This window comes from Fulmarus glacialis, unplaced genomic scaffold, assembly GCF_000690835.1.
Source record: "Fulmarus glacialis isolate BGI_N327 unplaced genomic scaffold, ASM69083v1 scaffold37912, whole genome shotgun sequence".
NCBI lineage: Eukaryota > Metazoa > Chordata > Aves > Procellariiformes > Procellariidae > Fulmarus > Fulmarus glacialis.
In genome coordinates, this window is record NW_009197995.1 from 12,373 (window position 1) to 35,996 (window position 23,624).

Below are 23,624 nucleotides of genomic sequence, written 5' to 3' on the forward strand. Positions count from 1 at the left end.
CCTATCACTTTTGTCCATGGACAGGAACAGTCACGTACTTCGTTCTCCTAAGTAGACGTTAGGTAAGATCTGAATTGTAATGTTAGGGGCTTTCCTAGTGACTTCTTTCAGTACAGATCAGTATAGTTTTTCAGATCCTGGCCTGTGCCTAAATTTTAAAGGCAACTCAAAACTGAAAGGGGAGGTTTGGCTCACCCTGGCACAGCCAGAGCACATTTTCCAAGCGGCTCTATTTAAAGAATCATCAGTATTAGATAACCTCGGAGCAGGACTAACTAACCACCTACTAAATTCATCACCATTTCCTGCATAGCCAATTCTGCAGGGAGCAAGAAACAGCAATTTGACACCCAACGTGGTGTAAAACAAAGGACAGTCACTTCAGTACGTTTTCTCAACAGACTACGTAATATTTATATAGGCACTTTCCTGCTCATTTAGCATCCACCCCCTTTGTCTCCCTAAAGCATGTTGGCTGACTGCTGCCCCACCACCACACAGGAGTACTTTTCACCACTAAAGAAGCAAGCAAGCCTGCCAGAAGGATTGCTACAGGCAACACTGGCCTCAGGGGCTTCGGAGAGCAACAGAAAAGCAAGCTGGTGCCTGGAAAAGGACATCAAGTTGCTCAGGAGACTCGATCTCTTTTCAGTTGCAGCACAGCATAATTTCACATACACACATTTCAAGTGTGCAGAATTTGTATGTGGATATATTATGCCAAAATATAAGACAAGTTTGCCTGTATTTCATGGCTCCATAACTGTGAGGACAATTCATTATCATGACACAATCAAAGCGACCTCTTAAGCTTCACAGAGAAGTGATACGAACACTTGGATGAAGGAGTTATTTGGGTCAAACTCTTTGGAGAACTAAAGCATGCCACATCTCCAGATAGAAAATGTGGCATAGAGGCTCTTCACTGCAGGACTGTGAATACCTCTTAAGGATCTTTCTCAGCCAATGGTCTGTAACAATACAGAATGTAGCCTGAAATTAAAAGTCTTTTTGTTACCACGTTTGTTCTTTCCCATCTAACCATTTGTGAAACTGTATCCAACTAATTCTTTCCTGGTTGTTTGCAGAATGACTTTTTTTGGAGAAATACAGAGCAGGTGCTAAGATTGGAGAGAGACCCAAGGAAATCTTCTACGAAGACTTCCAAAGTGAAACTGGAGAGCTACTGGCCTAATGCATTTGTTAAGCTTCAGCGCAATTTGCAGTACATTTGACACAGTTTTAAGGGTCTGAGGCAGAATGGAGTCCATCACGATACTCCACAGAGGCTCTTTCACAATCCCAAGCCAACATCTCCCACTATCTGATCTGATCCCCTTTAGCGCAGCTCCACTGGCAGTAGGAGCTCCTCAACTGGCTAAGTGAGCTCTGGCACTTTTCCACTAGCTTAGAGGTACCACTGAGAACGATCAGGGGTTGAAATCTGTTAGAAAACTTGTCTAGATGGTAGCAAGCAAACTCCAAAGAATTTTAACTACTTGCGTGCATTGCATTCTGATTAAAATCAAATGTACAAACAAGAAAGTCTGATTTCTGAAGAGTGGCTAACAGCTCTCGGCTACGCAATTTTTAGCAGCCATCAGAGTCAAAGCGATGGCTGTTGGCTGCATGGCAAAATTCCCTCAGTAACACAGCCACATAATAGGGCGCTCAGAATACTCTTTGCAACGTCCTTTATTAAATATCCTCTTTGACACAGAATATTTAAGCAAAAATAGTTTAAAAACTGTGTTTTGGTAATTCTTACAGGAGCCTTTTGTGTAGTCAGTGTTACAGCAGCTCACATTGCCATTTAAGGAATAAATCTTTATCAAATGTCAGGTTTCTCACTGTGCGGAGATCTGTTCCATACAAAGAAGTCGTAAGAGTAGGCATTGGCAAATGTCTGTAGAAACCATGAAAACTCTGAATTCCAGTCTTCAGCTAATAAAGAAATTTAACAATTGTGTCACAGACACATAATTCTTAATAAATGAAGTAGCAGAATAGGAAAATGCATCCTCTAAAGCTTATAAAAGTCATGGCAGTGCATGCAAATACAGAAAAAGAAGAGGATATGCCTCAAGCACAGACGCTTCAATACAACGTTGAAGCTTCAGCACAGCACTGCCCAGCTACACCTGAGTCTGAATGCTATTTCCAATACTGGAAATTTGTCATGTAACAACCGTGCGGCAACTGGTGCCACCCACCCAGATGGGATTCTGCCCCACAAAAGTTAGACAGCATAAACAGATTCTGCTTTGACTTCTGTCTGCCACAGCAGTTGCATGGCCTGCTTGAGACCCAGACGGTCTCCTTCATTTTATTCTTTTCTATGTAAACCAATAATTTCATTTTTTACATTAATAAACAGTAAATAAATGTTTCTTTGAATCAAAGGATAGCTCCTATAGGTGCAGACATTCTCATTAAATAGATTAGCCTCATCAGGTATCCAGATCAACAAACCTACTGGCACAGGGAAGATGACTGGGGACACAGTGTATGCCCTTGTTGCATAGCTGTAGAGTATACATATCTCTTATGATGACCATTTTAGTCAGAATCCTTACGTTATAACCAAAACACTATGTGAGGGGTTGCTTGAGGTCAAACAAACCAGTCCCTCCTTTAACAACTTTTCCAACCACTAGGCATGCAGAAGGGGATCGCAGTTCATCATGGGCACCTATAACAGAATTCAAACAAAATCGTATTAGGATGTTTCCAAAGGTTTCTCAAAGGTCAGTGCTGAAAAGAAAGCATTTTGGTTTACATGCAAGAGGCCATCTGGTTCAGCACCCCCCCCAGCTTCAGAAAGGCACTGCCACCTACTGTTCAGATTGAATTTGTATTTCTGAGACCACGAGTCCAAAACTCTTCCTACCCCTCCTACAACAACTATTATCTCATCCCAGTCTTTTTGTGCAAGCAGAGAATTAGGTCACACATTACTAAATTCTCCCTATTCAGCATGAAAAGACAACACGTTCTGAATTCTAAGAGAACACAGATTTGACCCTCCAGTGAAAACATTTTGCTGATCAAATAGATAGCTAAAAAAATAAATCAGTGAGGCAAAACCAAAAAGATTCCCTTTTCATTGCTGCCTTTTTCCTTTGTGAATCCTTTTGATGTGGATTTTAAATCCTTCTGGCTAGATACGAAGAGAACTTTTCACTGGAGAGACATTCCATGAATTCCTTTGATGTTGTGGTTACTCACTGTAGCGAAATAGTGTCACAGAAATTTGGAAGCTCTCCAGATGACACGTCTGGCTAGGACTGTTTTGCTTTCACTGTTTTTATAAACATCCAGGCTGTTTTTCATTCATCCTAACTACCAGCAAGCTGGAATTTTGTCATTAGATCAGTTGGAAGATTGGAAAAAAAATTGTTAAACTTTTGATAAGTTTGGGTCATTCTACTGAGCAAAATGTACTGAACTTTCTTTCATACAGAGGGTGGGGGGAGGAGCTGCACCATAGCACAGTGCATGGCATGTGCTTGAGGCTCTGATCTCAGCTACAGCTGAATAATTAAATAGCTGCTCCTAAATGTGTGTCAGCTGAAGAAAAAAAAAAAAGCTCCTTTGTTAGATCATTAAACAAAACAGTCATAACTGTCCTGTTTGCTCATGTGACGTTAACAAAGAGTTATTCTTCCAGCAAACAGCCAAAGGGATCTCACTTCTGATGCAGCGTGCTCTCTGCACACTAAACCCTGATCAGCAGTCTGCTGGGTCACACCTGCACCCTAACGGCACTTCTTCTTACATTAGCTGTGCATAGCGGTCACAAGCCTTCTTTTTTCCTTCTTGCTGATCAGGGCCATAAGCGGGCACCCTTGCAGTATCTCTTTAAATGTACAGTCATCGGTTACATTAAAGCAAATTAGATCCAGACTGCTGCAATCCACACTATGACTTTGATTTCCATCATGGTGAAATCAGTAACTCCTTCCACTTGTAATCAGTGTAGCTTTCCTGCCAATTGACCGTGCTCGTCTGTCAGTATGCACTTCATGTCTTTATTCATAATATTATCCATAAATACAATTACATTTCACTTGGCAAAAACCTTATCTTATTTCTAAGTCAATATGTGATATAACGTAAATCTGGAGAAAGCGTGCAACTGTGCAAGAAACATCCTCTTCTATTCAATTTCACCCTGGATTTACATTTTTCCTTTCTAATTTTCAGATGAATTAAGTCAATTGTAACAAATACTATTCATTAAAACCCAAATTACCTTCCCAGAAAAGGTATAAACTAGCATTAACAAAAAGGAATTCAGTGATAAAAGTATCTCTGACATATGTGCAAGGCAGTTTAAGACACTAGCTGAAGAGATTACGTTGAGAGCTTTTCCCATTTGTAACAGATAGCAAAGAAGGCAGCACAGGAGCATCCAAGAAGGAGAGCATCCAAATGGCAAGTGACAGAAACCAAGACTATTTGCAAAAGGGAGACGTAATCAGTACCAAAGGATGAGATCACGCAAACTGTCTAATGACAGACTTAAAGCATAAGGTTTTTTGTAGAACTCCTAAATTTAGATGGCTAGTGCCATTTCAAATGTCCTAAATGATTCACGCAGCCATGTGATCTCTACACGGTCCAGAGCAGCAACTAGAGGCCAGAAAGGATACTCTTGGGCATCTCAAATGCCACAGGAACCTACAAATGGGTCTGACCGTTCTTCTGTGTTTGAGGAAAAAAGCAAAGATAGTAAAGTGCAGAAAAACAGAATCAAAGTAACAACCAAGAGGACTGTTCTCACAATAAAACTCTAAATAGCAAGGTTAGAGAAGAGATGAAAATACGGGAGTTAAAATAGAGACATGAAAACAAAGCAGAGAAAAGCAGATTCAGTAGTCTGTTAAAAGGCTTTGCTATAACAAATCTTAACGATCTTAAGGTTTGTTATAAAAATGCCTATCTAATTCTTAAAGAAAGGAGTCACAGACCCCACAAATTACATGTGGGAGCTGCCTTCATTTAAGCTGACAGAATTCTATTAAAAACATCTGGAACGTTTTCCTAGCAGGGGCTTAATTAAAATTTTAGCCTCTGGCATTTTTTCTAATGCAATTATGCATTACTCAAAATAGTGGAAAGTTACAATGAAAACAAAGCATATGTGAAATGCTGCAGCAATGTATTTCAAACTAAACCATTTACCCATCATTGTTGCTTCCTTCAAGAATTTGTAGCTGGTTTCAAATGTCATCTGTTGCAGAGGGGAGGAGTTGGACTGAATTCCAAAACGATTCAGTGGTTTATAAAATCCTTCAAAACACATGTAATCTGCCACAAGTGAAAGGTGCCGAGGGTCTACCACAATTCCTAAGAACACAAGAAAAGAGCAATCATCAGAGCATTCAAGGGCTAAGGTGTGTGGGTTTTTTTGGTTTGGGTTTTTTGGGGGGGTTTTTTTGTTTTGTTTTGTTTTTTTAAATAAATCAGGTCTAAGTTAAACCCCCTGAATCTAATCAACATGGAGAATATCTCTATTAACATTCTTCTGGCAGTTGCACTTCTTTATACATAGCTGGCTTAACTGCTCCCCTCAAATATCCAAGAGAGGCAGAGCTCACTACAATATAAACCAATCTCTCTCCAGGGAAACTAAAATGTCAAGAATGCTGTAAAGCAGCAGAGTTTTTCTACATAAAATCAGTAAGGTCTGCATCATCTTTGTTTATGCAGACGGGGATCGCACATCCATCCATTTGTGATGGGACAGAGCTCTAGCCCCTCACCTGGTGGCCTTCAGCTAGGCACTGGAATCAGAAAGGTTCTGCTATTTTCTGTGCATGATATTAGGCATCCACAGAAAACTCCTTTTAGGCTAAAACGAAACAGCACTTATTTTTAAATAACACTCGTGGAGTCAGTGTAATGGGGGATCATTAACAGCTCTGTCAACATTTACCTAACAGTTCTTGAACAACTTGAAGGTCAGACCATTCTGGACTGCCAGCTGGCAAATCTGTTTGATATAACTGGTTGCTAAAATTCCCACTGTATTAATCTTCCCTCTTTTCAATAGTTCAATTCATAGCAAGACTTAGCTCACTTAGAGCAAATTCAACATGCCTAACTTTAGCAGCCTATGAAGTCAGGCATCTTCCCTAAGCTAGTTGCCTGGACCCTCTGAATAATCTATGCAGAGAGAACATTCAGACAATGCAGCGCAGCTATTTTAGGAAAGATACAAAAGCTCAACCACAAAGGGAGCCTAGACTCCCATCAGTAAGAAGCTAGAGTGAAGCAAGATTAATCCTATTCTCAGGGCCGCTATACAAGTCTAACAGTCAGCTTCCTCAGACGTCAATAGTTAATTCATCTGGACCTTCCAGCTTGCGAAAAATAAATGTACCAGAATTGAAAAGCTCTGTGAAGAGGAGATAAATTCAACCCTGTCTAGTGAATTTTCTACTGATTAAATGGAACCTAATAATTAACTAAGGAAGTCTTCACAGAAGGCATTATAATGATTAAATGATGAAAAGGTGCAACTTAAAAATACACACATAAATGAAAAGATCGTGCAAACCCTTAACTTTGTAAGCACTGTGGCTGGGTTTTCCCATCTTAATGATAATGAAGACTATCTTTAAAAATACAAAGAAGTCTTACCATATACAGCAAATACATCTTTTATTTCCTTTATAATCACCCTCAGGGCAGACTCAATTCCGTAATTCTTAGCCATGGCATGAATATCATTGGAATAAAGTCTGTTCAGGTCCAAAATCTGAAAGCAAAAAAACCACAGATACAAGTTAGGACAGTAGTTACTCTGTATTTCCAAATAACTTAGTTAAGCTAAGATAGCTTTTTTCTCCATTTTTCATTAGCTTAAGCAGCGCTAACAGTTACAGAACAACTAAGCAGCAGCTCAGAGTCAAATACAGACAAAAATGATTCTGGGGATTTATGTTTAAGCTAGTGATCACAGCATTATATATGAATCAGAGTACTGGAATCAAAACTCACCACGGGATAAAATGATCTGAAATTAGAAAAAGCAAACAAACAAACCATCCCAAGCAGTAGAGGAACATGTTAAAGTCTTCCAAGCAACACAATGCAATGCCCAGTCTGTCTCAGCCAGACAGAACTTGTACCAGAAGCAGTAGAAAAGATTTAGCTTAAAACAATCCTGCATTTGTAGAGTTATGGGCTAGATGGCATAACAGAACTACTCATCTCCAAGTACTGCAATTCATTTAAATGGAAGAACTCCCTGAAGTAACATTTAGAGAGACAGTTACAAGCATGGCGTGGAATTATCTATCGTTAGACACCGGGCTGCTGCACAAAAACTGATTTGCAAGCTGCCCTTGAGAAAAGGCTCTGCTGAGGTCTGAACACATCTGGGCGTGAAAAGGAGGAGGAAGAGCATTTAAGAGCTGAAAAGGCTACACATCACCCCTGAACATAAATGGCATCCATCATCCACCGTCTCTCCCTAGAACACAAAAGATCATTTGAGTCTGGGATTATAAGTAGATTACGTACATCAGAGTATCTGAACAGCTCTGCAAGGTTTATCCCTTCGGTATGCAGAACGAGTTCCTTCTCTCCTTGCTTATTGGTACTTTCATTCAACAAGCATCGTGTGATCCCCTTCACTTCATGAATGACTGTGCTTCGTGCAAGAGCGACAAGCAAGGAGGAGAGATCGAAGTACACCTTCATCAATGGAAGTGTCAATGAAACCTAAGAAGCAAAATGCAGTGTGCTGTAAGGAACGCTCAATAGCCTCTTCTTTTTAGGCAAAAAGGAGACAACTGAACAACTGGGATTATCCTAGCTGTGTGCTTAGGAACAAACGTCTGACTAGAATTACAGCTGAATGATGCTAATAATAACACCTCACCCCAGGACCATTCATCCACATTGCTTTCAAGATTTCTGAACTTACATCAATTGGGCTTTGTTTTTTAATTTGTTTGTTTTGGATGTTTAGACCTTTTCCCTTCTGTCTTGCAGGAGGATCATGCAAGTTTCTCAACACCTGCAGCTTGTTTGATTTTGTTGTATCTTCTGACAGCTTCAAAGCAGTATTAGCTCAGGTTAAAGTAAAGGCATAGCTGAAGTCAAAGACAGCTTGTTGCTGGAGGGTTTTTGGAGGAATATGGGAGTAGAATTGGGGGAAGAGTGTAGGATAAAATTAGCTAGCTAGATCTGAAACAAAACGTTTTATTTCTGGAAGTGTTAAAAAAGGTTTGTTAAAAACAGGGGGAGTGAAATGTTTCTGGATCTATGAAATTCACATTCCTGCCAGATTTTTTCAGCTGCCACTGTCACATTTGGTCAAGAATTTCTGTCCCCTCTAACTACTATTTCATACAACTAAGCATTGCAGCTTTTTTATCCTAAATTCCTCCATAAGTAGATGTGCTTCCCAATATAAAGCTCCCCTTCTGCCCAGCACCTTGAAGACACATTTCTAAACAGCCTCTTTCAAAAGTCCAGTCATCACTTTTATTAATCAGGAGCTATACAGTGCTGCATCATATATTTAAAGATTAAAACATAAAAACATAAACCTGCCAGTTATCTCAAAAAAAAAAAATTTCAGAGGTTCTGAAAGTTAGGGATTGCTAAAAATTATGTCAGGAAGTATGTTTGCACTGCCACTTTTTGGTATTAATACAGGAGTGCTGAGACAAAACACCAGTACTCCACTGAAGAGATCCATTTATTATGGGAGCTACATGCAACCATTGCACAAATCACACACGTTTCCAGGCACCACCATCTTACCTCACACCAAAGTTCATTTTCGGTGTCAAACGTGTAATCCTGTATTGACGGATGGCTGTCCAGAACAGCATTTACTCGCAACTCTGCTGACTGAAGTAATCGATCTTTCTCTTTTTTAGTCCGAGACATAAAGGAAAGGTGTTGAGATTCATCACCATCTGCTCCAATCTGATCTTCTGCACTAGGAGTCCTTTCTTCTTTTTCCGATTCAGCCTCTTCATCTTCTAGATTCTCATCAATGTTTTCTTCCCCATTCTCTTCTTCGCTCTCATAATCAACCTGCAAAGAAACAATGTTGTATTTATCTGAGCCAGAACATGTACAGAAACAAAGTGCACCATGAACAGTTTTAGGACAGCAGTGCCCAGCCTCAACTATGATGACCATGGTCATCACAAGTCTCAGCCCACATCTTCTGTTATACATTTCCCTCCACCCAAATCAAAATTGATCAGCACAAAGCAGAGACTTCCCTATCCCCTTTCAAGTGGGGTTTGCCTTTTTTCCAGCACTTTGTTTCAGTGGAATCTTTCCTTCCCAACCCAAACCAAGGCAAAGGAAACTGGGAATTAAAGTGCAGTGCTGAGCACCTATAAAAGCACTACCTCTTCTTCTTGGTTCTTCCTCCGTTTTGCTTCTGTGGCATCACCATCCCCTTCATCAGCTTCTGCATCAACAATGTTCTCTTCTTCCTCTGCTGGAGCTTCCTGATTATTCTGTGTCTAGAAATCCATGACAAACCAGATAATCAGGCTGACTCTGCTAGGAAGCATCAACTGCCTCAAAAGGCTTTAGCCAAACATCTGGAATTTAACAATCCCTTATTCAATGTTCTACGTTTAAGAACAAATTAATTTCTATAAGCCCAGTACTATAAAGAAATAATGAACTTGCAACTCATGATAACTTTAACATTAAACAAGATGAACGTCTACAAGATAGATAAGCTATCACCCTGCTTATACAACAGTCCTTGTTGGGAGAGGGGTGGCAGAAGGTACATGCAAAAGCCTTTCAATGAAAAAAAGGATCTTCCCCAAAGTTTTGACAACCACTGCTACAACAGGACATTGATCTGGGAGCAGACAGAGAGTAATATGTTTTTATCTCACTGAAGCTAAAATAAACAGGTATTTTCAGAGTACAGTCTTAAGTAAATTAAGATTTAATACACAATAACTTTAATTTCCTTGTTATTTTTATGAGAATGCAAAGACAGTTTATGCATAAAGGAAATATTTAAGAAGTAATTTAGTATTGACACATTTCGTGTTCACATTGAAACAATGTGAACTTTTCCAAATTCTGGTTCTCAAAAACAGGTAAAGAAAGTGAGGCATTTTTCAGGTAATGTTTTTCTGTACCTTGTCTTGGTCACCATCTAAATCTTTCCGAGTTGCCTTCCGGGTGCTGACTTCAGTAAAAGATGCCATCTTTGCATTCTTCCTTTTAATTGCTTCCAGAAAAATTTTAAAGAACCTGAAAGAAGCAGCAACGCAGAATGTCAAAGCTCAGCAGTACTGCAGTCATTTCAAGTTGTCAGAAAATTAATTTATTTTGTTTAAGAAGCCAGTCAACTCATGACAGGACATAATCTCTGGTGGATGCAAAAGTACTTCTAGGATAAGGCAAGTATTTTTTCTTCTCGTCCCCTTCCCACTCCTGAAGGGATCAAAAGGTTGGTATCATCTCTTACAATCATAGAGGTAGCCATGCATCCAAAGCTTAAAATTATAAGCTCATCGGGACATAAAATCTGCACATCACATTGACCTTCAGAGGAGATTATTTATTTACTACTAGACTTTTTTCTTTTTTAAACCAATGAGCACAAGCAAAATTATTAAATAAAGTAACCCAGCTTGAACTCATGTGGCCTGAAGGAAGAAGAAATCCTTTTTGCAAAACAAAAATAGCTTTCAATACTCTTATTAAATATTCTACTTTTAACTACACAAATTTGGCCAGACATGGGGAAGGAAGCAGGGAAAAAAAAGAAAGGGGAAAAAAAAAAGCCAGCCTTTTCTGATTTATTTATTTACCAAAGAAAAAAAAAAAAAAAGGTTTAGTTCTGTTCAATGAGAGCAGCAAGGGATACCTGAAATATTCAAACATTTTTGCTGGTAATAAATGCTTAAGCATCCAAAGATAAGGAATAAGATGTTGCTTATATGGCTCTTCTCTGAATATATCAGAGACATGTGAAAGATCTGCCTTGATACAATTCTGCACTGTCACCGCGCCACAGATCCACAGTTTTATTCAAGACATAAAAAGCAACCGCATAGATGTTCTGCAAGCACATCTGCAGAAGCTGTTGCTCTGAAAGCCATAGCAGCAGTAATAAACAACATCCAGCGACCCTTAGAGACCATGGAAAGGCAAAAGAAGAGCAAATACTGAAGTATCTGAAAGCAAACTCACCTTGTTTCCATGAAGTGCAAGATGTCCCTGGGCTTCACACACTTCTCCTCTCGGTAATATTCATGGGGCAAGAAATGGAATTTGATTTTGTAGAGACGATGTTTGTTCTGCTTGCACTTCACATGCAGGGATTCCTCTACCTCAACTTTCTGCAAGACCTACAAAAGCCACAAGTAGGAACGTTACTCCTTTGATGAAGACACTTCATTTCCTTCCTGCAACTCCAACGCTTTCCATATGAGACCAGAATTACACAAGGCTAACTGGCTAACTTTTCTGGAGGCTTTGTGGCAGCTCTGGGGGAAGAGGACTCTACCCTCCTGCACTCTTTTTGGCTTAAACTCCTCCCAACAATTAACTTAGACAATACTGGGAGAACAGCCTCACTGACTCCTTCACAAGAGACTACAGTTCTTAGTGGGCCAACAGCTTCATTTTACTAACCCATGCTCATTGAGCATGACAGTATTTCAGCACAGAGCTGAGTCTTAACTCTATCCTTGCTGCTTTCAACTTGAAAGAGTAAGACAGAAGAGGGTAGGGCATGCAGGAGAGCACAAGAAAGACTGCACTTCTAGGAAGAGAGGGTGCACAGAGTACATCAGACTTCAGTATATTGCATCTCCAAGGAGCCACACATTCTGCTTCTATTGAGCACAGCCACTTGTATGAGATTAGGAAAGGGTGGGGAACCAACAGAAAGGTCTCTACCATGCCAGTCACAGCCAGGTTAGCTTGTCTATCTTAAAGACAAAATAAAATCCCTCCAATTCTAAAGAGTGACAAAAATGACCTTGACAAAAAAACCAAACAAGGCTATGGCAGCAAACATAAAGCCTCCCTGCCATTATACTACTGCTATGTATGAACTATTACCCTCTCCCTTTAGGTTTTATAGAGAGTTTGTAGCCTGTGATAATATGCTATAGGTTAAATTGAATTTAAGTCTCATACAGACACAGTAACTGCAATTCCTTTCAGTGCTCCATTTCCTAGCAGATATAACAGGTTCAGTATGCAAGAGGTGAAAAGAAAAGACCCTCTCATCTTGCACCCACAGGTAATCCTTAAAAAATGGAAACTGCTACAAAGCCAGACTAACTGATGAGCTCAAATAGGCAATTTTGTTTTGCAGACTCTCGAAGGATACACTAAATAGGAGGCTCACCTCAGCTACGCACACTCTTGTGAGCTGTTTCTTAAGTTGTTTCACCTTCTTGAGAGCTTTCTTGGTATTGAACACAGGAACACTCATCGTTGGCGTTTTAATATTTGCACTGGCTACCATCAATATTTCCCGCAACCTTTAAATAAAGAATGATCTTTCAAATTAAGCAATAAAAGCACTATGCAATCAAATAAATACCTAGTTCATTTAATCAGGGAGCAAGCAGCAACTGCCACTTCCACCGAAGCCATGTGCATCAAGAGCTGTGGTTACCATTGCACTGCTCCTTTTCACTTTTCTGGTTCCTCATCAGGCAGAGCACAACAGTAGCTCTACTGCCTCAATTAGATTATCACCCCAACTATGGGAAGAGACTAAAGATGATGATAAGTTGTTCCAAGAACAGAACTAATGAAGCCTGTTTCCTGCAGATGCATAAGGTATGTTCCTCATACCTTCTCTGCCTCCCCTGCTTCTCTGAAGGAACACAACCGTCTCCCGCCCTAAGGCATCACACACATACGCACAAGGCCAGCGTCAGCACCCATGTTATTCAGAACAAGCGGATGACTGGCTGGTAAACACGTGTGCGCTGATAAAGTCACTGTCACCACACAGAAGAGCCAGGGGAAACCTGGCTGCTATAAAACAGATCTCTTTCTACATAGGTGATAATAATACTAAACCTGCAAGATTTCATAGTTGCAGTGAAATTTTGTGTGTTGAAGAAATAGGTTTAAAAGTTAGTAGGGCGAAGAAGAGGTTGGCAGAGGGCAAACTCGCAAAGCACCATGTCTGTAGGCTTATACCGTACTGAATAAAATACAGAAACAAATAAGCCATTTGCTATACACCAGGTAAGAGTAAGGGGCTTTCACAGATACTTTGTATCTGGAAAATGAACCAAAACAACTGTAAAATTGTAAAACGTTAAAATAGTTCTGAACAGGCGCAATTTACAATTAAACTGAAGGATCATTTGCCCTGAAGATTACACATATACCTGACAGTGAGATGAAGCACTATTACCTAAGTGCCAAAAAATGGCACAGGAGCCACTGAGAACACAATCTTCTCACCTTGGAATACCCAATGTAACATTCATTTCACCTCTGCCAGCAAAGTGGAAGGTGTTCAGAGTCATCTGTGTGGAAGGTTCCCCAATACTCTGAGCTGCAAGAAGACCCACAGCTTCTCCTGGGTCACAAAGAGATCGCTGCCACTTCAAGTACAACAAATCCTTTAATCTGAAGACAGGAAATAAGAGGTTTAGCTCAATGTAGTACAAAATAAAGAACTCGGAAGACACTACAACATTGCTCAGTTCAATAAAGTTACCTCTTCCAGCCAATTTCTCCTGGTAGCTTATGGATAAATACAGTCCAGAAACTGTCAAATTGTCTATTCTAATCTGGTCTGACAAACACAGCCCACTAACACAGAACTGGGGCCTTGGCCAAACCATATTTTAGTTCTGCTGCTAATTCCCCGAATGTCAAAAGAGAGTCTATTTACTCTCACTTGCTCATCTTAACCGCCTCGCTAAACTCCAAGGTGTGGCAAGAGCATATATTGATTTTTAACTGTTACTGTAAAGTATTATTTTTTATGTAGGGGGACAGCAACACGCTGCTGTTATTCCATAAAGCCTTAGCAAAAGCCCTTAGCAGCACAGAAAATTCAGGTTTGGAAGAAACAGATAACCAGGGCCTCTCCAGTGCATACTAAGCACACTTGGCTTTCAGGAATCACTCTGAAACCCACTTCTTTGTTTCACAAAGGTCACAACAAAACCAAGAGTTGATAAAGACTTTTAATCTTTAGCAAATTCAGTCCAAAACTAGGGTTGTTTTTTTTCGGCTCAGTGCAAAGAAGTAAAGACACAGAAGTTATTACCTGTCAGAAGAAAGTGCTGAGTGCATATAACTTCGTCTGCTCTCAGATTCCCATTTGTTGATATAATCTATGACTCCATTTTCAAATGTTTCTGAAACAGACGCAAAGTATGTATCTGGACGCCAAACACCAAGGCTTGGGTCAGGACACTTACTTGTCTTCTTCAGATACTTTCTTCGTTTCTTCTCATCTAGTTCATACCACATCTTCAATAACTGAAAATAAGAGGAGATTTTTAAGCCGACTGGTTTATCCACAATAAGACCAAAACCAAGTAACCCTGCTTTCACTAGCAATCAAGCAATAGCTAAGGAGACAAAGATCACCTGCATGTAACTTCAGGGTGTATGTAACACATAACTAACAACTCAGCTACAAATACGGCATTCTCCATTTTCTGATACTTACACTTTTGATCCCAAATGATTTCGAGGTTCTTTACAAGCTTGAAATAGTCAGTTATTGATATATAGTAACTACTCCGGAAGTGAAATACAGCCTTCTAAGAATGATTTTAACTTGGGAGTGAACCCCCTTGACATACTTGAATCTTTACTTCTAGCTGACTACCACCTCGCCCGTCCAAACCTGGCATGACAAAGGAGCTTCTCTGATTTTCGGCTGTAGACATTCAAGCACAATAGTCCAGCAGAGACCTTGAATGTAGCTTGCTAATTCATTTTACTTCTATTCTTCAGTTTGCTAGTCTTTCAAGCAACGTTTCAAATGTTGCATTTAATAGAGGAAAAAGTTAATACCGACTTAAAAAAAAAAAACACAGAAAACGAGCTAAATGTATCTTCTACACACCTTGCTCTTTTATGAAGGAGGAACTGGCTTGTGACATGGAAGTCTGTCCACTGAGCTTTATAATATACTTAGACAGAGATAAACATATATCTGTATCTACCTAATCTACTAAATGAAAAAATAAACAAACAGTGAATGAATCCTCAGGCCAAATTGTTTTCAGTGTTATCAAAAGTGCCAATAGCAACACAAATTCAGCGTCACTCATAAATGAACCATGATTAGGCATAACATTTGCAGACAAGCTAACAGTTATATATCTCAACACCTTCAACTTGGAGTTTCATGCTAACTGTCCACGTTCTACCAGGGTAAATTCCTTCTGAAAGCAAGGGTGTGAAGCAGCACCTGTTTGCATTTTGTGTCCATACATACAATCTTCATTAGAAGCCATAACATATAGATTACTGCCCCGATGTACAAGAGGCTTAAGCAAGAGTACTTCTTTGAAACAGTAGGCAGGGCTGGCTCAGCCCTCTGATCTTCATATTTAGACAGGCTCTCATCCAGCTAGCAGATTACCTGTCCATCCAAGAGAGATCTACTCTGTGTACATGAAAAAACAACCCACCACCAAAAAAACCAGCCAAAAACAATTCCCCAAAACCACCCACAAACATGGGCTGTTTTCTAAAACCAGTTTTACCTCAGAGTTTTTGGCCTCTGCCCTAGCACTAGGGCCCACAGACTTTAAGAAATGAATCTCAGCTTCACCACGCACACAGCTGACATACGATTCCTTCAAAAAGACTGTGAAACACTTCGGGACACTTGGCCCAGGTGGCATCCTGGCCTGTATCAGAAATAGTGTGACCAGCAGGAGTAAGGAGGTGATCGTGCCCCTGTACTCAGCACTGGTGAGGCCGCACCTCGAATCCTGTGTTCAGTTTTGGGCCCCTCACTACAAGAAGGACATTGAGGTGCTGGAGCGTGTCCAGAGGAGGGCAACGAAGCTGGTGAAGGGTCTGGAGCACAAGTCTTATGAGGAACGGCTGAGGGAACTGGAACTGTTTAGGCTGGAGAAGAGGAGGCTGAGGGGAGACCTTACTGCTCTCCACAACTACCTGAAAGGAGGTTGTAGTGAGGTGGGGGTTGGTCTCTTCTCCCAAGTAACAAGCGATAGGGCAAGTGGAAATGGCCTCAAGTTGCACCAGGGGAGGTTTAGATTGGACATTAGGAAAAATTTCTTCACCAAAAAGGTTGCCAAGCATTGGAACAGGCTGCCCAGGGAAGTGGTGGAGTCACCATCCCTGGAGGTATTTAAAAGACGTGTAGATGTGGCGCTTAGGGACATGGTTTAGTGGTGGACTTGGCAGTGTTAACAGCTGGACTCAATGACCTTAAAGGTGTTTTCCAGCCTAAATGATTCTATGATTCTATAAAAAGCCATTAAAAGAAAAACAAAAAAACAACAAACCACTGAATTCTGCAACTTTTTTTAAAGGGCTCGGTCAATTCAACTGCTTCTGCGTTACCTGCAAAGTAGCAGGATCTCTTCCGTTTTTTATTTCTCCTCCTGGAATCTGTGCTTTTACACTTGCCATTTTCTTTCGGGAAAACATCAGAAAACCTCCTTCTCTTCGCACAGAGTTTTGATGCCTGGCTCGCCACTTTTTGATGGCTTTGAACTGCTGGTTAGCTTGGTGAGACTCCATCCTTGCTAAAGCTTCATCCAGATGGTTTGTCTTCTGGATTACCTACAAGAAAGTTATCCGTATGATTATTCTTCTCTCTATGCTCTCTGTAGCAGAAATGCAAAGCAAACTGAAAAGGTCATCAGCTGCCACTCAAAATGTTCAGCTGCTGTAAAACAATTTTAAAAATTGGTTTTGAACCCAACTGAGACAAAACCCCTTCTCTCTTTATATGACCATTGCCATTCTTTAATAACCAGTGATGATACTGGTAAAAGGAAGTTAATCAAACTTGACAGACTGAAGAGTAAAGTCATCTGTGTTGAATCCAACTGCAGAGTTAGGATAGATGAGAATATGGAGAGCGCTTGGTTCTCTGCTGAAATTGAGACTGCTTAAATCATGCCACAGACTTAAGATTCACTTCCATATTTTGAAAACAATGGCAAATAAAAGTGTAGGTTAGTCAGAGTGACTGAGAGAAACAACTATGCCACTGGATCCCTAACAGATATGGCAGATGTTAACTGTGCATTTCAGTCTTCGCCTTCACCCCATATAAATACTTAAGATTCAGGTGTTCTACCTCATAGTTTTCTGCAATGAAAGGAAACTGCTCAGGTTGCAGGAACTGAGTTTTAGGGATATCAAGTCCATCTTCTCCATACAGAAACTGCACCACGCTGCCATCACTATCTCGTACAGTCAAGTCATACTGAACTACCAGTCCTTCCAAATGTTTTATGATACACCTGTTCCAAAGAAAAAAGAAAAAGCCAACGCTGTTAAGAGGCTACAAAGCAACAAGGATGATGTAACTCTAAAGTGAAAAATACGGTTTTCATTCATGTCTTAAGTGCACTTAAGGGCTGATCAGGAATTCTGGACGCCAAAAATCATACAGACACGACACACAGGTGAAACGTGTAATGATATTGCAAAGCTTTCTGCATGTTGGTCCCTCCAGTTTCCTTGGACTGAAGTGACTTAAAATGAAATTACTCTCTATTTCTGCTGTCACTCTTAAAACAGTTGTCTGAAAGAAGGGGGCATCCCTTCTTCAGAACCCCTCACCCCACTCTGAAACAATTACAAAGTTCCATCTTCTTCTATATACTGGAGGTGTTGCTTGAATGAAGACGAGGCTCACACAATGTGGCCAAGAAAAACTAGAGTTGCCTGGAATTTGTACATCTTTACTTGTACCAGGAAAAAGATTTCTCCAAAAGGAAAAGTTGCTGTTGCTATGTGTCAGAGACAAGTTGAAGATGATAAAGTTCCACTTGATCTAGTCCTCTAGAAAGTCAGCCATAGAACAAACATTCAACACTCAGTAAACATTTTTCTAAAAAGCAAGTACACTGAAGTTAATCTAAGCAATACAGGTGCTTCTTCCAGTCTACAGTACTGTACAAAAAAAAAAAATCAAACAAAAAAACCTCCAACCAACCAAACAAGGGACCTTTTAAAGGCTTAAATTCTAAAACAACCCTCTTACCTTTGTAGGTACCCAGAACGGCTAGTTTTGACAGCTGTATCCACGAGACCTTCCCTGCCAGCCATGCAGTGAAAGAAGAATTCCTAAACATAAGCACAATCCCATCAGCATTCTGCTGAGAAGTACACTGAGACTGGCAATTTATGACCTTCCCCAAAAGCTACATATGAAAATAGTGTGAACAAAGTCGATTCATCTATAATCGCAAACACTCTGTATTAAAATATCAAGATCTAAAAAACCTTCAGTATAAGTACAAGCAGTATTCAACTTACAGAAGGTTTGATCCCAGTGAGAAATCTGCCAGTCACAAATCCTCCTGAGCTAGGGGAAAAATCATAAGGCTGGAAACATGGCAGTGATTTGCCAGATGCCATCAGTGAGGGTCTTCGACCTTCCAGCTCAATCTGGCCCAGCAAACAAGAAATCTAAATGTGGACAGGAAAAAAGGAAATACCACTTTTCCATCCAAATTCTTTTCGTCACATTAAGTCCAACAATTTTTCTTGAAAAACATAGTAAAAAAATTAAAAAGTTCACTAAATGTTCTTTAACTAAATGTTAACAAGTTCATTAAATGTTCTTGCTACTGATGAGCAGAATAGAATCATAGAATCATTAAGTTTGGAAAAGACCTCTAAAATTGTCAAGTCCAACTGTCAACCCAACACCACCATGCCCACTAAACCATGTCCCTAAGCACCACATCTACATGTCTTAAATACTTCCAGGAATGGTGACTCTACCACTTCCCTGGGCAGCCTGTTCCAAGGCCTGACCACTCTTTCAGTAAAGAAATTTTTCCTAATGACCAATCTAAACCTCCCCTGGCGCAACTTGAGGCCATTTCCTCTTGTCCTATCGCTGGTTACTTGGGAGAAGAGACCGATCCCCACCTCGCTACAACCTCCTTTCAGGTAGCTGTAGAGAGCGATGAGGTCTCCCCGCAGCCTCCTCTTCTCCAGCCTAAACAGTCCCAGTTCCCTCAGCCGCTTCTCATCAGACTTGTGCTCCACGCCCTTCACCAGCTTCGTTGCCCTTCTCTGGACACGCTCCAGCACCTCAGTGTCCTTCTTGTAGTGAGGGGCGCAAAACCGAACACAGTATTCGAGGTGTGGCCTCACCAGGGCCAAGTACAGGGGCATGTAGATCTCATCTGGTCTTTTTAAGTTATTGCAGCCCCCTGACTCATCCTCAACATTTCCATTCTCATTCTGTACGTTTATTTTAATACAAATAGATGTGAATCTAAAATATTGTAAATATTTTTTAGGTCCCTACATTACCCTCACCATCTCTCAACAGTGCACTAAAAACAGAACAAAAAACCCCCCTCTCTTGAGCTTTGATCATTCTCTCCCAGCAGAGAGAGAATTTTAAATGGGCTTTTTATAGAGAGTGTTTCTTGCTTGGTGTCTGTGTTGCAGAAGGCAAAATGAAAAAGCACCCTTGCCATTTGTACCAAAATCAAAGTAAGATTTCCTATTCAGTAGTGGAAGAAGGAAACAGAGGGGTCAGTCTCCAACAGAGGCCAGGAAAAGTTCTTTCTCCTACAGTAGGTTTGTTTGTACAATCTGCAGCATTCCTTTGAACAAGAAGGTCTGCTGTTTCTATAAATTCTATCGTACTAAGAACTGATTCAAAAATAGAAGGTTATAATAAACATTGACTCTCCTCCATCACCCACTGAGGTCCTTATTACATTCTTCTAAAATTTTCTAGGCCAAAGACCTCCACTCCCAAAGCCCAGAATAAAAATCTTGCTTTGATATCAGATATCCGCACAAGAGCTTCTCAATAGCTTGCATTCTAGGACAACCAACACATGCAGCTGCTATGTATTCTAGCTGTCATTACCTGCATTGTATTTACAGTGGATCCTTTGGCTCCTGACTGTACCATCAATTGCAAATTGTTCTCCGGAAAGCTCCTGTGGAGACCAAGGGGCATACAAACCTAAAGAGTCATGATGGGGTGAAGAGAACAAAACCAAACTGTTATTAATAAACCAAAGCAATTCCTGTTGAAGGCTTTAAAAAAGTGAAAGCACGACTGACCACGATCATTCCTGTTTATAATTTTAAAAGCATCTTGAATATTAAGCCACTTTCTCATTTACGGAGGACAAGGTTGAGGTGCACTGGCAAGGCAGTATGTGAAGCCTCATGCTGGGGACAGATGGAAAGCTTCAGCCTCCAGAACAGTCAGGCAGCCCTCATGAACATTAAATTAACTTAATAAGAATGTCTCCAAACAAGATTAGTATACACAGATGCCTCGATGCCAACCTTGTTAACTTCGTTGTTGTAACTGTTTACTTCCTCCTTGAATTTCAGATCAACCATGTTAAAATCCCTCTGGTCTTTGCAGAGATGGGCATCCTGCCATTTCCCTTGGACCTCCTCACGTGATGCAGTTTCTGGCAAATTAAGAGCAGCTCTAACAGCCTGAAAGTAAAACATGGGGGGTTTTAGGTGCTAAGCAGGCATGATTAGATAGGGCAGCATTTCAAAATTTTTTAACTGGGGGGAAGGGGCCAGAATTCTGCAAGACAGACTTACTTCAATACCATGCTGGCTTGACTTTTCAATGATTTTTTGTCTTTTGTGGTCTGCTTCAGGTTTAACCAAAATATCTTCAATCCCTGTTAAAGAAGAGAGACAGAGCACATAATGATCTAAACTGAAAAAGAATTGAGGAAGGATCTACATGTGGTGTCAGGGATTTTGAGAGCAAAGAGCTGGGAAAGAAAGTCACAATTAAAGATTACAATTAACTGTTAAAATCAGGCTAATTGCAGTTTGACAAGAAAAAAAAAAATCTGAGTGGCTTTTTGAGGGAGAAGGCATAGGCTGTCAACAAAACATGCAACATCAGCTAAGCTAAGCATTAAGGGTGCAAAATCAGCTCCCTAACTTAAGAATTCTTAACTTCAATAGTATCTATAAAAAATCTTAATTGGTGCACTTGCACACAAACAAACATGTTACAGGCCAGCCACATCAAACTTTTTTCTCTTCCATCCACTTCCAAGTTCCTATTAGCTGACCTTTGGAGCATCTGTCATTTCCTAGTTTTAAAAAGGTAAACTAAAGACGCAGACCCTTGTGATGACAGGACCAGGAGAACAACAATTTAGAACAAATCAAAGGTTGGAACCCAAACTCCTTCCTGTAGGCTATTTTTAAGAAGTCCTACAAAAGTCACTAAAATGGCTGGAGCACGTGATGGATGAGGAGAGGCTGAAAGATGTGCTCGTTTGTCTTTTAGAGATACAAGGAAACAAAATTTTCTTGAAAAGGAAAAAAATTTTGACAACGTATATGATCAAATGCTGGCACAGGGACCCAGAGAGGTGGTACAATCATCACTCCTGGAGATATTCACAACTTGACCGGACACAACGCTGTGCAAGCTCATCTGGCAGGACTTGCTTTGAGCAGGGAGCTGCATTAGATCACCTCTGGAGGTTCTTCCCAGGCTACATGTACAGCAGTTCTAGGGGGACATAGTAAAGTGTTCCCTTTACTAGTGAGTTACACACACATTTACACACACACAAAGAGGCCTATGGCCCACCACATGTACCTCTATCCTCACTCGTTCTGCTCTCCTTTTCCCATTACAACCTTGCCTCTTCTACTTTGTCCCCTTCTCCTGAACCTTATTCGTCTAACCCCAAAGTCTCATTTTGCTCAGTACCGAATCATCTCATCTTCATCAAGTCCCAGACTCCTGTTCCAGTCCCACTTCTCTTTTTCTGATGTTTTAATTATCTAGTGATCCCAGGCTCATTATCTTTGCCTACCCAGTTTTTGCACCCTGGCTCTCAAGACATATTTTCTGTGTCTTAGAGTCAATTAATCACCTTCCTAACTTCAAAAGATCTCCTTCCCTTTTCCTTGGCTCACAGCAGTCTGTTGGTTCCTCACTACTGCTGTCTACCAGTTGACTGTGTCTACGTAACTCTTAAGTGATCATACTGTGCCTTCAGATAAAAGCCAATTTAAACCTTCCTGCTGCTATATACTTTAGTATAAAAACATCTTGTAAACCTCTACATGGTAATTTGAAATATTTCAACTACTGCAAGAAAAGGGAGTACTGTAAGGGTCAACTTTTTATTGCGAGCCAAGTGCATTTTTGTATGAGTTTGCAAAGCTGTAATGAAAGTCAAACATTTACCAAAAGGTTTACAGTAGAATGAGATATGCAAGACTTGATTAACAACCCGTCAAAGTTCTTCCATCTCGCTTTATCAGTTGTTCCGGTTTCTATGCAACAATCCTTTTTCAGAGAAGTAAAAATAACAAAGACTCACAGGAGGTTTTGATCTAAACAAAATTTCAACACAAGACATTTAGACTGTGTACACTTTGACTAGGCAGGACAGAAGAAAGAACTTGATGGACATACTCATACTTTCTTTTTATGCTTAGAAGGCCAGCTATGCACCAACCAGAACAAAAGAGACCAGAAAAAAGGCTGGCAAACAGCCATCCTGCTCAAGGACAGTCTTGCAAAATTTTATTTACAGAACTCTTAGCATGTATTATGCCCAACAATGTCTGTTTTCTATCTCGAGAGGTGCTGCACTACAGCACCGGTGAATTAGTCCTTGTGTTACTCACCCATTGTAAATCCCCTGTACAGCTGCAAATAAGCGGTAAAGAGGCGTCCTAGACATGTTAGCACTTTCCCACTGGTTTTACCCCCATAGATTTCATAGCAACAGTGGACCAGACCATAGGCAGAGCTGCCAAAGTGAGCTTTGTCCAAGACTCCACACAGTAATTCCCCACTTCTAATAATAACCTGAAAAATAAAAACACAGCTATTTAGGAAAACAGAAATTTTGATTTTACTATGATCTCTACAGGTTTTTCTGTGTAATCTACATGAAAACAGGTTTAAGTTTTAAAAGCCCTCATATTGGTGAAGTTAAATATGGTCAGATTATCTAAAGTTCCAAAATTTACAGCAGAAATAAAACTTCTAACACCATCTGTAATTTTCCACCTATAAAGTCAAACAATGAAGACACATGGTCTAACAAAACCAGATGGAATCTGTATCAGTCAGTATCAGAACAGTGTTTTTCCTGACCACAAGCCTATCCTCTAATCACCACCTTCTGGCAGTAACTGCTGCTGAATATCTGTTTTTAACTTTGTCATCCGTCTGCTTCCCTTCCCATTCCTCTACGGTATACACAATTTTATTACAATACAGCCCAGAGTTGCTGCCCCAGCATACCTGAGACTCACACATGGAATCAAGATTTAGACACCTGTTTGCAGGTCCCTTTACCCAGGCTCTTCCACCAATCTTAGCTTTCCCAGTCAAATTCAGTGGGACGTGGTTTTCTGGAATGATGTTTATTAACAATGTAGAAACAACCTATAAAGAA

At 40.3% G+C, this 23,624-nt stretch overlaps 1 protein-coding gene across 1 annotated transcript in view; it reads right to left on the reverse strand.

Moving 5' to 3' along the window:
• Positions 1-2,543: 2,543 nt before the first annotated feature.
• POLR1A (polymerase (RNA) I polypeptide A, 194kDa) overlaps positions 2,544-23,624 on the reverse strand; it is a gene marked incomplete at its 5' end in the record, with an annotated part of 28,554 nt that continues 7,473 nt past the window's right edge. The window contains 20 exons of the mRNA XM_009572757.1: positions 2,544-2,692; positions 5,188-5,352; positions 6,649-6,766; positions 7,534-7,734; positions 8,785-9,063; positions 9,390-9,506; positions 10,149-10,263; positions 11,209-11,366; positions 12,377-12,512; positions 13,456-13,623; positions 14,273-14,487; positions 16,558-16,779; positions 17,303-17,468; positions 18,215-18,297; positions 18,490-18,642; positions 20,072-20,170; positions 20,503-20,661; positions 20,776-20,858; positions 22,846-23,029; positions 23,471-23,614. Coding sequence (XP_009571052.1) covers positions 2,592-2,692; positions 5,188-5,352; positions 6,649-6,766; positions 7,534-7,734; positions 8,785-9,063; positions 9,390-9,506; positions 10,149-10,263; positions 11,209-11,366; positions 12,377-12,512; positions 13,456-13,623; positions 14,273-14,487; positions 16,558-16,779; positions 17,303-17,468; positions 18,215-18,297; positions 18,490-18,642; positions 20,072-20,170; positions 20,503-20,661; positions 20,776-20,858; positions 22,846-23,029; positions 23,471-23,614 — 3,066 coding nt within the window. The remainder of the gene's footprint in view (positions 2,693-5,187; positions 5,353-6,648; positions 6,767-7,533; positions 7,735-8,784; positions 9,064-9,389; positions 9,507-10,148; positions 10,264-11,208; positions 11,367-12,376; positions 12,513-13,455; positions 13,624-14,272; positions 14,488-16,557; positions 16,780-17,302; positions 17,469-18,214; positions 18,298-18,489; positions 18,643-20,071; positions 20,171-20,502; positions 20,662-20,775; positions 20,859-22,845; positions 23,030-23,470; positions 23,615-23,624) is intronic.